General features: G+C 44.0%; 1 protein-coding gene across 1 annotated transcript in view; it reads left to right on the top strand.

Moving 5' to 3' along the window:
• LOC121611559 (short transient receptor potential channel 7-like) overlaps positions 1–408 on the top strand; it is a 47,240-nt gene extending 46,832 nt beyond the window's left edge. The window contains exon 12 of the mRNA XM_041944170.1: positions 269–408. Within this exon, the coding sequence (XP_041800104.1) occupies positions 269–408 (140 nt within the window). The remainder of the gene's footprint in view (positions 1–268) is intronic.
• Positions 409–14,264: the final 13,856 nt, after the last annotated feature.

The following is a 14,264-nucleotide window of genomic DNA, read 5'->3' as shown; positions in this document are numbered from 1 at the left end:
TATGGACTGTTAGTGAGAGACAAGAGGTACGAGTTAGTGTGTGTGTGTGTGTGTGTGTGTGTGTGTGTGTGTGTGTGTGTGTGTGTGTGTGTGTGTATATGTCTGCATGTGTGAGATAAAGTCCATGAAATGAGGTCGCGCTGCATATACTCACACGTGTCAGCTATAGCACAGTTTCTTTGGCCCTGCAGATAAGTTCTGACTCGCATACGTGTCTGTATGCGCTCACGTGCCCTGATTGTTGTGTCCGTGTCTGACTGTGTTGCAGGCGAGCTCAAGGAGATCAAGCAAGACATTTCCAGCCTCCGTTATGAGCTCCTGGAGGAGAAGTCCCAGGCCGCCGGAGAGCTGGCTCTGCTCATCCAGCAACTCGGCGACAAGTTTGGCAAGAACACCATGAGACACTGACAGGACTCGCAAGAAGGAGAGAGAGCGAGGAGAGAGGGCGATGTGAAAGAGGGTGTAATCAGGAGGTGGTGGGGGCCAGGAAACAGGGTCAGGGGAGGTATTTTAAAGACTGTGATAGTGGAAGAGGGAGAGAAAAGGGAGGGACATTTGTAAGATAGACAGGGAAGAAAAGCTTAGGAGATGCAAACAGAATTTGCCAACTTAAGGCAAAAGGCAGGTGTTTTGTATATGCAATGACCAATTAGAGGGGAATGTGAAAAGAAGATAGCAGCGACTGCGACTGCGCATGATGTCAAAGGGTCAGCGGGGTCAGAGGTGAAGTACTCAGTGGGAGGGGGTTTGAGTTGACAGCTGAATTCTAATTAAAGGCAACATCTTCAGGGAGTGAGAGAGGATAGGAAGACAGAGGCTCACAGGCTGGGGGAGAGACGGAGGGAGACGAATGAGGAGGAGAACACAAGCACCGTGAGATATGAAGAGGCACCACAGGGCAGAAGGCTGAGCACCCCCTTCAGCCTTCTGCCCTGTGGTGCCTCTTCATACAAACAAACAAAAAAAAAACCCTGCCACTGTTGTTCACACCAGTGCTTCTATGTGTTCACTTTGTCAGGACGAGCACAGTGATGCCTGTCAAAATATTGTAACACCCCTTTACACAGCAGGCTATCTAATTAATGCATTTCCACCCAACGATGCACAACTTGTGACCAGGAGTCCGATGATTCAGGAAAAAAGCGGGAAACAAGTCATTAAAGCGCAAACAAAAATGTACCATTATCCTCTCATTGTAATTGTAATTTCGTATCGTGTCTCCACATAACGCACAGTGTGTTCTATAGACATACAGCACTGCAGCGTGTGGACCGTCTCCAAGAGACCTTCTGTTAGTAAAAACTGAGTTCCAAAAAAATTAGCGGCAATAACATTACTCCAGACAGCATGTCTTTTACCTCACTTATGATACAATGTACAGCTGCATTAAGCAAGCACATGCTGCCAGACGTGTGGCTAACTCATGGATAGCAGATACAGATGGGATCTACAACAACAAACAGGAAAACTCTAGTTCTCAGGCATATTTGAACAACTTCAACCCAGTAAACATTCATTGTTCATTGTGCATTTGCACAAAACGTCTCCTCGCGACAAGTTTTCTAAAATGGCAACCAAAGGGCGGCATTTCCTTGAGGACGATGTTCACAGCCGTAAAATGCAGGAGGTCGGCGTGCACGAGGAGCACAAGAGGGCAGAGAAGCTCTTCTGCCTGATCGCTTCAGAGCAGCCAGACGTCTGTGAGATGAGAAAATGTGGGAGATGCAGAGATATGATGAGAAATTAGACTCTTGCAACAACAGTGCAGTCATTTGGCTATAAAGCACCGACATTCTGCTGAAGATGCTGTGTGGAGTAATTTTATGGCCTTGTTTTTCTTTTAGACACTTTAAACACACGTGCTGGCTGGCTGTGTCAGACTTCACCAGTCATTCGAATGACGTGAGGGCGAGCAGGTAGTAGTTGTGCTGTTGCTTTAACTAGAATATACAGAAAATGTGATCCCAATAATAATTCACAGTCTGCTGTTAGAAATGACTGTTTTTGTGCTAAGTGGAAAACATTATCTACCACAAACAATACACAGATGTAGATACAAATAGGGTGCTAAAGATTGTGTTGACTTGTGGGATCAGCCGCAGTATCTGTCCTTTGTGTAGCAGCAGTCTATTTCTGGATTCTGACAACAAAAAAAATAGCCATTCAGACATTATTTATATTCTGTCCAACAGCCCAATCCTGAACACAGGCGGGACTCAGCGATTTGAATGAGATTCTCTCAGATTATTATATTTCTAGTTAGAATGCGTCAGTAATTTCTAAAATCCTCGTACTTGATGGCTTGCCATTTTGTTCCCCACTGCTTCTGGGAAACAGCAACATCCCGTGTTCACACAATACTGGTCTGTCGTTTAAAAATGAACGAGACAGCCAACAGATTCAGTGGGTTCCTCCAAGGATCCTGCTGTGCATTCAGATAATTAGAGTACATCGAACAACCCCGTACAACCCTTTTCAAAACCAAAATATTATCAAGCTAAAACATCACAGTTTTATTAATCTATTGTTGTGTGGATGCTGTCAAATTCCGTTAGCCCCATAGGTAAAAATCAGCAGGGGCCTACTGCACCGATTAACAACTTTAGAGGGCTGTCATTATACATCAAAAATGTTGTTCATCTTAACATCATTATCCATTATAGTGAAACTTCAACTTGCAAAACTGTGAGTTGTTTCCATAACAGATGTATCTATATTTCAGTCCTTACAGGTAGTCGCTAAAGCTTCATGGTTACAAGCCTATACTCACTTGTAAGGTGTAGTGGGCCCAAGCACACTTCTTAGCACCATTGACGTTAATTAAAAACTTCTTCTCAGAAGGCTTTCAACACAACTGAAAAGGTTGACTTTATAGAGGTGTGAGGTTTGCAGCCTATAGTGACTGAATTTAGTGTTTAGAGTCTAGTTTTCATTTAAGTAAGTAGTGAGACTTAAATTTGTGTCTTTATTTATTTGTACTGTGTGTGTCAGAGAGTGAAAGAGCAGCTAACTATTGTCTGTGTGCAGAACCAGGCTAATGATTAAAAGACTCCCAGAGGTTTTAAGATCCCCACCTCCTGAAAGGCAGAATTACCTGAAATACTGTATTTTTAACTTATACACAAGAAATATTGATTAAAGCAAAATCTTGTACTATATATTGTCATATTTTTGATCCTTGAATTAAAGACAGTGACCTCTAAACTGGTTGTTTGATCTTTGGAGTACTCTGTATGTTTATGCTGATAGGTGGAGTTAGACCAAATTGAATGAGTCTAAATATGAAGTGTTTGTCCCCATCAGTAACCCTCAGTCCATGGCAGTGGCTGGAGCAAAACCAAGCATGTGGCTGCAGTGTTGCTCTGCACTCCAGCAAAGGTATACACACTACACACACCCACACACACAAACACAAATGTGTGTGTGTTCAGAACAAATGCTGTTTAAACAAACATTTGAGCAGCCCGGAAGACCCAAACTGCGCTAAACATAGACTTGCACACAGTGGGATAATACACATCCATAGTACACAGTACTGGACCAAAACACAAACATATAAAAAAATGGATCCTTGTGTGTTTGTGTACAAAGAGAACTGTATTTACTGCATAGTGTATTAAAGTTTTTAGAGCTGTTTTTTTCACAAGTGGTTACAGGCAAATCTCAGCCCTTATTCACTCACATCTCTTTACCAGCATGTAGCTCAGCACAGCTTTTACTTAAACAATAGCTTGATACAGAAAAAGAGAAATTATATACAAGCAAATACAATCCAAACAACCCTAACACGCCTCCCCTGCCTTTCAAAGCAGAAAACCCCTTCACGTGATAAGCAACTGTACTTCAGGAGCAACTCCTTAAAATGCTGCTTTAAAAGCACTACATGAGATTACTGCAGATTCAGCATGCAGTATGTTTAAGAGTGGCATTGATTAAAGAGAGTCCTAAAAGCCAAAGAAGCCCTCTGTGACTTGCTTTTCCTGTAAATGTGTGTGCAGCTGAGTCATGCACCTGTGTGTGTAGCTCGCCAAGCAGCACTGTAAACACTCTGTTCAACATATGTCCAGATGTTTATCCGGCCTCAGTTACTCCATACCATTCATTCGCCACTCTCTGCATGGTTTCAGGCCGTCACTGAAAGACTTCCTTTTATTGTCTAGTCTGTCATTACACAAAGGCCAACAAACCCTGTGTAGCTGTAACTAAAACTTACCTTACAAGGACACTTTTAGACTATGTATGACAAGAGTCAGTGGATTTAGGATGTTCCTGTTTTGAGTGCAATTGCTTTTTGAGAGGATTTATTTAAAAGTTTAATTTCAATAGCAGAGATAATTTGATTAAAAACTGTTTTCCAATAATGTTGCTTTTTTAAAGCTGAACCCATGATAGGCAAGGTCATACACTAATGGCCGCTCATGATAGTTGCAGGTAGGTATTTGTTTTGTGGACTTGCAGGATTTTCCATCGCATCCACTCTAACCCACTAGAAGTGTGTGGCGGTGTGTTAATCTGCAGAGACCCTGCCCTCTACCTGGATTTTCATCTTCGTCTCTGGTGGCTTTGAGTCAGACAGGATCCTACGTAAAATACATTTAATAGTAATGTGGCCCTTTAAACGGTACAAACCCTGGCTTTTCTTCCCCTTGGTGATGTAGGTAGTGAAGAAAATCTGTTTTTACTTTGGGTTCTGCCTTCATCGGCAGGTCCTCTTTTCTCTGGATGAGCTCACCCGTGAAATGCTGCTGTTCAAAATAAAGTTTGGGATTTTGCACCTATGTGTCAGTTGTTGGAGAAGATTTGTCAAGGTGAAGCACTCACTCCAGAATTTCATGAGTCTATACACTCACTAATGATTCCAGCTGTAAGATGTGTGGATAGTTATATTTTTAGAGAAGATGTTGGCAGGCACAGCTTTAAGCGAACACTCTACAATAACCACAATTACAGGCTTGGGTAAACTCAGAGTAGCATCCTTTCCTCATCACTTTGTGGAGTCTGGTTTATAACCTTTGTCACATCCTCTCCTTCTGTTTCCTCCACTCTTCCTCTCTCCTCCCCATCACTCACTGCTGCACTATATATGCAGGCCAATAAAGCAGAAATGCCAAAACACTGTCTCAAAAGAAAGAAGACTTTATTCAACCCGAGAAATGCTGTACAGCGCGCACACACACACACACATACAGACACACACACACACAGCAGACAGGCTCCTTACTGGACTATCTCCATAGCAACAAAGCCAGTCCAAGGGAGATGTGCTTTTGGAAGTTTGCAGGAAATTCTGTAATCTGATTTCCTTGAGTGCTCTCCCTCTGACTTTTTATTTGAGTTTCGGCCTCAAGGGCGTGACTCAGTAATACACTCCAACAATGTTGGCGTCCATTTGTTGTACATGTGTTTTATCCGTTCTAATCAAAAGACAAAATTCTCTTGAAGTGTATGCATCCGTGAGTGTGTGACCTGTGCTTGCATAGAAAACCTTTTATGTGTGTGTGTACGCGTGTGTGAGAGTGTATCATGGAGAAACATAGTACAACTGACATCCATTCTCTGGTGTAATTTGTCCCACAAGCCCAAGGCATGGAAGTGTTTCCAGCCTGCCCTCCCTCTCTCCTCCCTCTCTGCTCCTCTTCATCCTCTCTCTCTCTCGATCCCTCTCGCCTCCTCCATCTGTCTTTCTCTGTTTCTGTCTCTCCTGGCAGAGCAGTGAGCGATGTAACCTCCTACCTCTGAAAGACAGGGATTCCAGGGATTTGGAGGAGAGATTAGACTCCCTCTCCAACGTGCCTCCCGCCTACTGCCTGGAAGCCCCCTCAGGAGGCAAACTTAGCAGCTTGCTTGCTTGCTTGCTTGTATAAACACACGCATAAACAGCAGCTTACCCTTCCTTGTATATTATTAGAAGCTTGAACACACACGTAGGTGGGCTCAAATGGCCCCTCTCTGCCAGAAATCCACACACATTACACAGGCACTAAGGCGTGAATACTCGCATATGCATGCACGCTCACACGCCAGACTGTCATAAACGTTCCTATTTAAACAGTGACTGCTAACTTGTTTGAACACAAACAAACAAAAGCTTACACTCATGTATTAATGGAGGCATTAACACAGAAGTGGGCTTAAACTCAAAACTCTCCGTGGTTCCAATTCTCACAGACGGTTACGTGTCAAAAAATCATTTTTACACACGCTCATGCACGGACGCAGCTCCCATCCGAGGCATCAATCTCTTCCTTGAGCCATCTCAGTCTCTCATCGCAGGATCTCATTAGAAGAAAGCCCTCCGGAGAGGATCTAATCAGGACAAACCTCTTAAACCAAAAGACGGTTGTAGAGCGTAAAGCTGTCATAATCAAAATGCGACCTGTATCACAGTCATAAGAACGTCATCTAACCTGCCCCCAACCAATTTTTTTTTACTTCTCTGGCACAACGGCCTGTGAAAGAAATCACAAATCCATAGGGCTCTTTTCTTTTCTTTTTTTAATAGTCCCCATCATTGGTAAAATGCCGATATCTAATTTCTGAAGCAGTCAAAGGGGCCGATGGAGTGGAGCGGGAAGGGGCTATCGGGGGCTTTCAGAAGAAAACACTCGCTGAGTGTTTACCGATTCTTCAAAGCCGCAGCCCACTGAATCAAGATGGATGGAGGGAAAGATGTGACAACTCCCTGACAAGTCCTCCAGGTGGCTCGACCAGCCCGCGAGGCCTGGCTGAGGAATGGGAGTCTGCGCAGCCATGACTGCACTCATAATTGCAAGTGGAGAGCATGAAACAGAACACACATATCCACCCACACACACACAAGATAGACGTATCAGGTGGGCAGCTACCTCATGGGATGACTTTTTCCCCCGGTAATCATCATCATCATCACTGTCATCACAATAAAAACACTGCTGTTCTCTGTACTGTAACAGATGTCAGAGAATAGTTTCTGCTCGCCCTGTTTGAGGTTCATAACTCAATGTTAAATGTATTTGTGGGTCTTAGTGGTTTGCACTTCACTTGATTGTCATAAGAAAGCTTGATGTTTCTTGGTGTACAAGGCAGCACAATCAAGTGCACAGTCTTTGACCTGCAGTTTAACCTAATGTCAGGGACAGTTAAACCTATTTGACTCCCTTTTTGAATATGCCTGCCTAATTTGGACCAACTCCCACCCAGCTCCTACCCATCTGAGACCATTGCTGTTCATGTACCTCCAGTAGGATGCACAGAAGTTCTTTAATGGAATTTAGGATTTAAGGTTTGTCGTGCTTCTGACTTCTCTTTTTAGTGGCACTCTTTCCTACAACGGAATCACCAAGAATCAGAAAGTTACTTACTCAACAGGTTAATTTACGTGCAACTGAGAAATATTGATCCTGACGTCGACAATAAAGATAATGCATCTCAGTACCTGAACTTTGCAACTACCATGGTGACACATAGGTGCTAACAGTGTCGCAGGATCACGTGATCATTTCACACAAAAAATTCAAAATGTCATGCCACAGCATGTTTGAATATTTGTTAGCCCTGTGAATTTCAAAGCAAGTTCTCCTGTAATCAGAGCATGTGAAAACACTGAGGATGCACGTTCCCTTACTTTTACCATGAAGCCAGCTGAATAACATGGGTAGAAAAAATTCACTCATGCCGTTGTGCAAATACAGAGAATCTGACAGCAGGCATCATTATCATTATCATCATCATTATCACCACCATAAATTCAGCAGCATTCGGCTCATTGCTCCAGTACTACAGTATCACCATTGGCATCCTCATATCCACTGCTGAATTTTTATCACAGTATTACTGACAGCAGTGATTAATGGGCGTGGAATGCAGTACAGGAACTGTTACAACGTTTCCTGGATTGCAAATATTCTCTTACTCACTCTCTGTCAGAGCCGCGTGTGAGTATGAAAGGAAAATGAGTGAGACATAGAGAGGAAGCTATGTTTATAACAATCCCAGCGCTGCTGCTTGTCATATACAGCAACATTTCCCCTCAGTGTATTTATGTACCTACAACATAGTTTCCCTTTTATGGGCTGGCCATAGCTGTTACACCGCCATTCATCTTCTGACTCACTTTGCCTTTCTTTCTCTTTGTTCTGCTCTGTGTTGGGGGTTTTTTGTAATTATTTTTTATCTTACCCCCCTCACTCTCTCACTCACCATCCTATTTTCTATTTGATTTTCCATCTTTTTTTTAATCACTGTTTGTTTCTGTCTGTCTCAGCAACTATTTTCTTCTGTGCCGCTTTCCGTCTGTCTTTGTACCGTTGCTGTTTTCATGTCTTTTCACTTTTATGTGTCACTAGTTTGGTAGTTTAGTAACATTGGAAACGGGACATTACTGAGTATTTGGCTGTTTTTCTGTCTCCCCCTCCTCTCCTCATCCAGACGTAGCCTACAGGCAGCAGAACTCCACGCTACAAACACACATACTCGTGGTGGGATCAGAGATGATGTCTTACATGGAGCACTGATTCTGTTATTTCCCACTTGATCTCCTCCTTTCCCTCCCTCCTCACCCTCTCTTTTACTACACACCTCCTCCTGCCCTCCCTCTCCATCCATTTCATCATGTTTTGCGTGTCTGGGCTTCTAGGGGGTGTCTCTGCTCCATCGTACAGCTACTGGACCGGAAACACCCTCCCCACACTCAGACAGGCACCCATTTACACTGGGGGCCTCCCAAAAACCTCTGTCACTGATCCTGAACATAACCACCCTGAAATTATTCACATTTGAATTGCAGATGAAAAAGAAGGTGAAGGAGAAGCTAGCTGAGCCTCAGCATCTCTGCTCCCTTCATGTTGTTCGTTTCACTGTTCTCAGGCTCACGCTTGAAATACCCTCACAGCCTTTACTGTCTGAGTCTGCTTTGTTTGCTATTGAGCTGAGAGACCACTTGACCTGCTCTGGGATCTGAGCCTATGCTGTGTAAATAGTAAAATAAAATGCATATTTCATCTTATACTGCAAGAAAATAGAGTATAATATCATATAGTATAGTATTTTGATATAGTAGTATCAAAATATACATTGGCAAAATGAGTCAAACTTGCAAATATGAAATTATCTGTTGTATTATTTTGGTTTTACTACAGTTCCACTGTAGACTTTGGAGAAATACTTTTACACTTTTTACACTAATGCAGGAGTAATAGTAATCTAATAGTTGAGTACCTTTACTTCTAATACTTAATTCCTGATTATACTTATATAAATAACATTTTCAATGCAGAACTTTTACTTCAAACAGAATTCCAACACCACTTCAATACGCTGCAAGTTCAAATATATCTGGGCCTCACAGATTTGAAAGAATGCATATTTATTGTATGTATAATTTATCATGTAGTGGTTGTTCTGTGTGTGTGTGTGTGTGTGTGTGTGTGTGTGTGTGTGTGTGTGTGCTTCAGTGGTTACATGACAGCTGCTGCTCACTTTGAATATCCATTTGTCATTTTCACTGCAAGAGAAAATAAATGCCTCTCCCTCATGCCTCCCTGAGATGAGAAGCAGCATTTGGTGTTCCGGCGAGATAATCAAGTGACTAATTGTAGAGCGTCTGATTTCTGCCAATGGGGGCGTTTGATGCGCTGGCAGGGAGAAATCCTATTTTGCCGGTTGATTTTTCCACAAAGGTTAAAGAGGAGATGGTTAAAAGAAAATGAAGACAATTACAGAAAACGAGAGGGGGGAGACATTTGTGTGTCATTTTTTGTTTAAGATTCTTGTTGGAAGTCAGTCAGACAGAAAATGGAATTGAATTGACATAAGAGATAAAGGAGTCCGAGCTGCTTGCGTAACCATTAGTGATCATATTGACTGCACTGTGCAACGTGTGTGTGTGTGTGTGTGTGTGTTTGAACTGATTGGGGCATGTGTTAGCTTGTGTGTGTTCTCTCTCTTTCTCAGTGTGCCTCTGTTTATGCAAGTGTGTAGCAGTGTGTGTATGTGGCTGGTTGTAGTTTATACATGAGTGTGTGTGCAGTGCAGGAGCGTCTGGAGCCGCACCAACGTTCTCATAATCTGTCTCTCTCTGGCTTTTGTGTGTTTTAGTCTGGAGAGTCTGTCTGGGAGTATCACTGTTATCAGATGCTGTGTGTACGTGTGTGTCTGTATGTGCGTCCGTCTTTGCAAGCAAGAGGGGACGGTAGCATTAATTAGATACATCGATTATTAACGATTTTGGAGCTTTGGTACCACTGCTTTTTTTTTTTTATGAGCCAACCTTCCAGAGAGGTAGTGAAAAGCAGATATGGATAGACTCTATAGACAGTATATTTGGGTGGCTGTTGGACTCCTCCCTGTGCAGCAAATGCTTCCGCTGCTCTGTGGAGCTCATGCTGAGGAAAGCAACAAAACAATATTACTCTTTCATGGAGCGAAAATAAACAAAACTCAGCAGACTCAAGCAATTTTTTCTCAAAGGAATTAGCAATAATGGCCGAGGAAAGCACTGCTGTGAGTGCAGATTACCACCCCTTTTGTTAGCGCTTTGTGCTCTTTACTTCGCCCTTACTTGAAATGGCATTATTTGTGGTGACTAAAACTTAATGATGTAGAGCGGTGGCAGAAGACTTTGAGTGGAGGATTTCCAAAACGTTTCCCTCCTGTAAATAGTGGGAAATAGGAGTAGTAAAAAAGCAAGCCCTGAACAGACCCGATTCTCCAGTTAGCTGACAGTGCAGAGGAGTGTGTATCATTGTGTATTTTATCAGTGTTTGTGGAAATGAGAGAGAGGGTGGTGTGGTGTGTGTAGGCTACACATACATAATCCATGTTGACTTGCATGGTGTGCCACTTGCTTTGGTGGTGTCTCATCAGTGGGAACATTAAGCTTCTTTTAACCACGTCTTTTTTCATCTTGTAAAACAACATTATTAATCTCAGAAGAAGAAATCCTAAAAACTTGTGGTTTTCTTGTTTATCTCCTTTTCAGGCTGCTTCATGGGTGAGTTGTGTTTCCCCCCATTTTTTTATGGATTAAAAGGATTAAGAAACGGAAAGAGATGGAGAAAGGGATGTAGAGAGGGAGGGGAAGGAGAAGGAGGGAAGAAGAAGAGAAGTGAGAAAAAAAAGGCCACGCGGCAGAGAAGAGGAAAGGAGACGTGAGGGAATTAGAGAGGCAAAGAGGAGATGAAGAACGGCCCGTAATGGACAGAGTCTACAAAGTGCTCCTTTTTGTTTGTCATGCATGTAGGACACAGAGGGAGAGCATGTGAACAAGCGCAGAAGGAGACAGGTCATTGTTTTGTGTCACATGACGATTGACAGCATCGAGGAGTCCGTGGTGGTGGAGAATTACAATTCACCACTCCTAATCAAAATTCCATTGTCATGGGTTACAGCTAATTAGTCACAGAGCAAGGCATCAATCACACTATATGTCATGGCATATCACAACCCTTCTCTCTCCCTTCCCTCTCTTTATTTTCCTTTCATCTAAACCCCATCACCTGGTCATGATGTGTGAGCTGCGTCTGTTAGCAACCTCGCAGTGGAGTTTTGCAAAATATAACACGACAACATCTTCCCTTTAGGGCCCTCGCACAGTTTTTGGCAAAATGGGTCAAATTGTCTTTGTGTGTCTTTGGATTTGCTGCTGTGCCCGTCTTGCATTTGTGTATTTGTGTGAATGTGTGTGTGTGTTTGTGTTATGTATGATGGGGATGAGGATAGCAGCAAGCCCGTAGCAAGGCGGGGAACAAGTGCCACATCCAAAAAGCACTAATAAACAGTAATCTCCTTAGCTGTCACAATTGCTGCTGTCCCTCCACGTATGTAAACAAGGCTTTAGGCTGTATTTAGATTTCCCATGTGGCATGCACGTTGTACCAAACTCTGGTCCACTGTAATCCTCTTTTTTGTTGAATACAAATTTGATGTGGGACACCAAGACACTACTCAGTATTTGTCTGTTATTTGTAGACTAGTTTGCCTTAAAAACTTTATTGTCTGTTTGCATATATGTGCATGTGGCATCAAAGTCTATTCCAAATTTGGGGATGGTTTACAGTATGCTGCAATGTGTGTGTGTGTGTGTGTGTGTGCGTGTGTGTGTCCCCGTGTCCTTGCCTTCTATGCCTGCCAGCCATTCTATTGTGGCAGAACAGGTGCAGATGAATATGAAACAGATCGGCAGAGCTTTTAGGGTCTGGCCCTTTGTATGCACGCTCATGTCTGAAGCGTCATGTAAGAGCAAACTGCCTTTCAATCTCCACCTTTGACGCCTTGTTTTTCAGCGTCTAGCACCGATGTCAAATCTGTTTGGTAGAGAGCAAACACATCTCTGTTCTAAACACACGGGCCAGGCAGTGCAGGTTCTGATGCCATTTAAGTCTTTCGTGAAGGAAGCGGGCTGACAGTTCATCCAGCATCACCAGCACTCAGGCACTAGGACTCAGACAATGGACGACCTGGCACACCTTTTCTAAAATTTAATCACCCCTATGAGTTCTTACACGCACTCACCAATCTCACACCTTTTCCTGTTCTCTCCTCACCCCAGTGTGAGACATTCCCCACACAGGCCCAGGAATGGCTCTGACCTAACTTTTTCTCATCACTTTGACAATGAGGGATACAGTATAGATAGATAGATAGATAGATAGATAGATAGATAGATAGATAGATAGATAGATAGATAGATAGATAGATAGAACTTTGTCTTGTGACTCTGTCTTTACAGGCTGACACTCATCCCTGTCCGGTGATGTGCCTCCAGCGCCCTCCTTCCCCTCTCCTGATCTGCAAATCTCTCTCTCTCTCTCTCTCTCTCTCTCTCTCCGCTGTGTCATACACACGAAACCCAGGACGTAGATGAGAAGGTGCTCGTGACCCGGTGTGTTGCTGTATTTTGCTCTCCACTAATCCCTCCTTTCGTCTCATTTTAGTCATACTGAATCGATAACCCCGTAAGGTCAGACCGTCGCTTCTGTCGAGCACGTATCGACCCTTTGCTGGATAAAAGAACAAGCTCAGCTGCGTCCAGTGCGCACAAGCAAAGGCGATCTTGTGTTACTGCGCACCACGACGCACAAGGAGACATGTGTGCGCGCCATCGATCGCCGCTGAACTTCACCACCTCTGACAGACCCTGCACGATTTGGATATCGCTACAGTAGCCTGCGATAACGCAGTATGTGCTTAACCACACGCGTGACAGGACGATTTGGATTTAAACACCAACAAGTGGAACTTGTAATGTGTTCTTTCACTGGGACCCTGGTCCGCGCTTACACGTTTGATTTGATCGGGTCGGTTTAAGGGGACGGGAGACGTCGCTTTAAGATCACACTCAGCGACATATGGTCTGTAGACGCGCATCTGAGGCTATCGACCCGCCGCGTCCCCACAGCGCGTCCTCGGCGGGGCTGGGGCGGACAGAGCCGGGGACGCTGAGGAATGCGGAGCCGGGATTTTGTCTTTTCCAGCTCACCTGCGGAATTCTTCGCAGCACACAAGTAAGTAAGTAATTCTCTCAGCTAAACCCATGTGCTATGGTTCGCTTAGCGTTGCTGTGGGATTGCGCAGAAAACAAAATGACAAGGACTTGGCATTTCTAGGAATCTCTTGTTTGTACTAAACAGTGACTTCAGCCTACTTTATGGTGTTTTTCTCATCACCTTCGGCATCCTCTGTGGTCTGATTTGAACATATAGATTATTTGTGTCACTGGATGGAGTTTCTCAGTGACCTTGTCAAGCATTAAGATATTTTGGGATGACTGGATATTTAATAATCCTGTTCTTAAAGGTTGTTCCTATATTTGACACACATTAACCGCTCCTGATTCTTCTTCTTCATATCTTTCTAAATCGGTGTTAGTTCATCGTGACAGGACACCCAGGCTGAGCAAAGACGGGGTCAGTACGCTGCGTAACCTTTTTCCGTGTCTTTCCCACCTCCAGCCGATCGACGCAGCCGGTGAGAGTGCGGGGCGCCATGCTGAGGCAGATTCTCCTCAACTCCACCGACAGCCCAGACTTCGACCTGGTGCTCATGGCCCAGTCCTCCACGCACGGCCCCTCCTCCCTGAACGCCTCCCACGGCGGCTCGGTGAGCGTGGCCGCTCTTCTGAGACCCACCACGGGGCGAGGGGGAGGAGGGCTCCGGGAGGGCGAGCTCCACAAACCGGACCTGATCACCTACATAGTCATGTGCCTACTGCTCTTCCTGTTGGTGCTGCTCATTGTGTTCTTCATCAACTGCCAGCTCCGGAACTCTTTCTTCGCCTCCATGCCATA

Source organism: Chelmon rostratus, chromosome 9 (genome assembly GCF_017976325.1).
Source record: "Chelmon rostratus isolate fCheRos1 chromosome 9, fCheRos1.pri, whole genome shotgun sequence".
NCBI classification, from domain to species: domain Eukaryota; kingdom Metazoa; phylum Chordata; class Actinopteri; order Chaetodontiformes; family Chaetodontidae; genus Chelmon; species Chelmon rostratus.
This window is presented reverse-complemented; position numbering and strand designations above follow the sequence as displayed.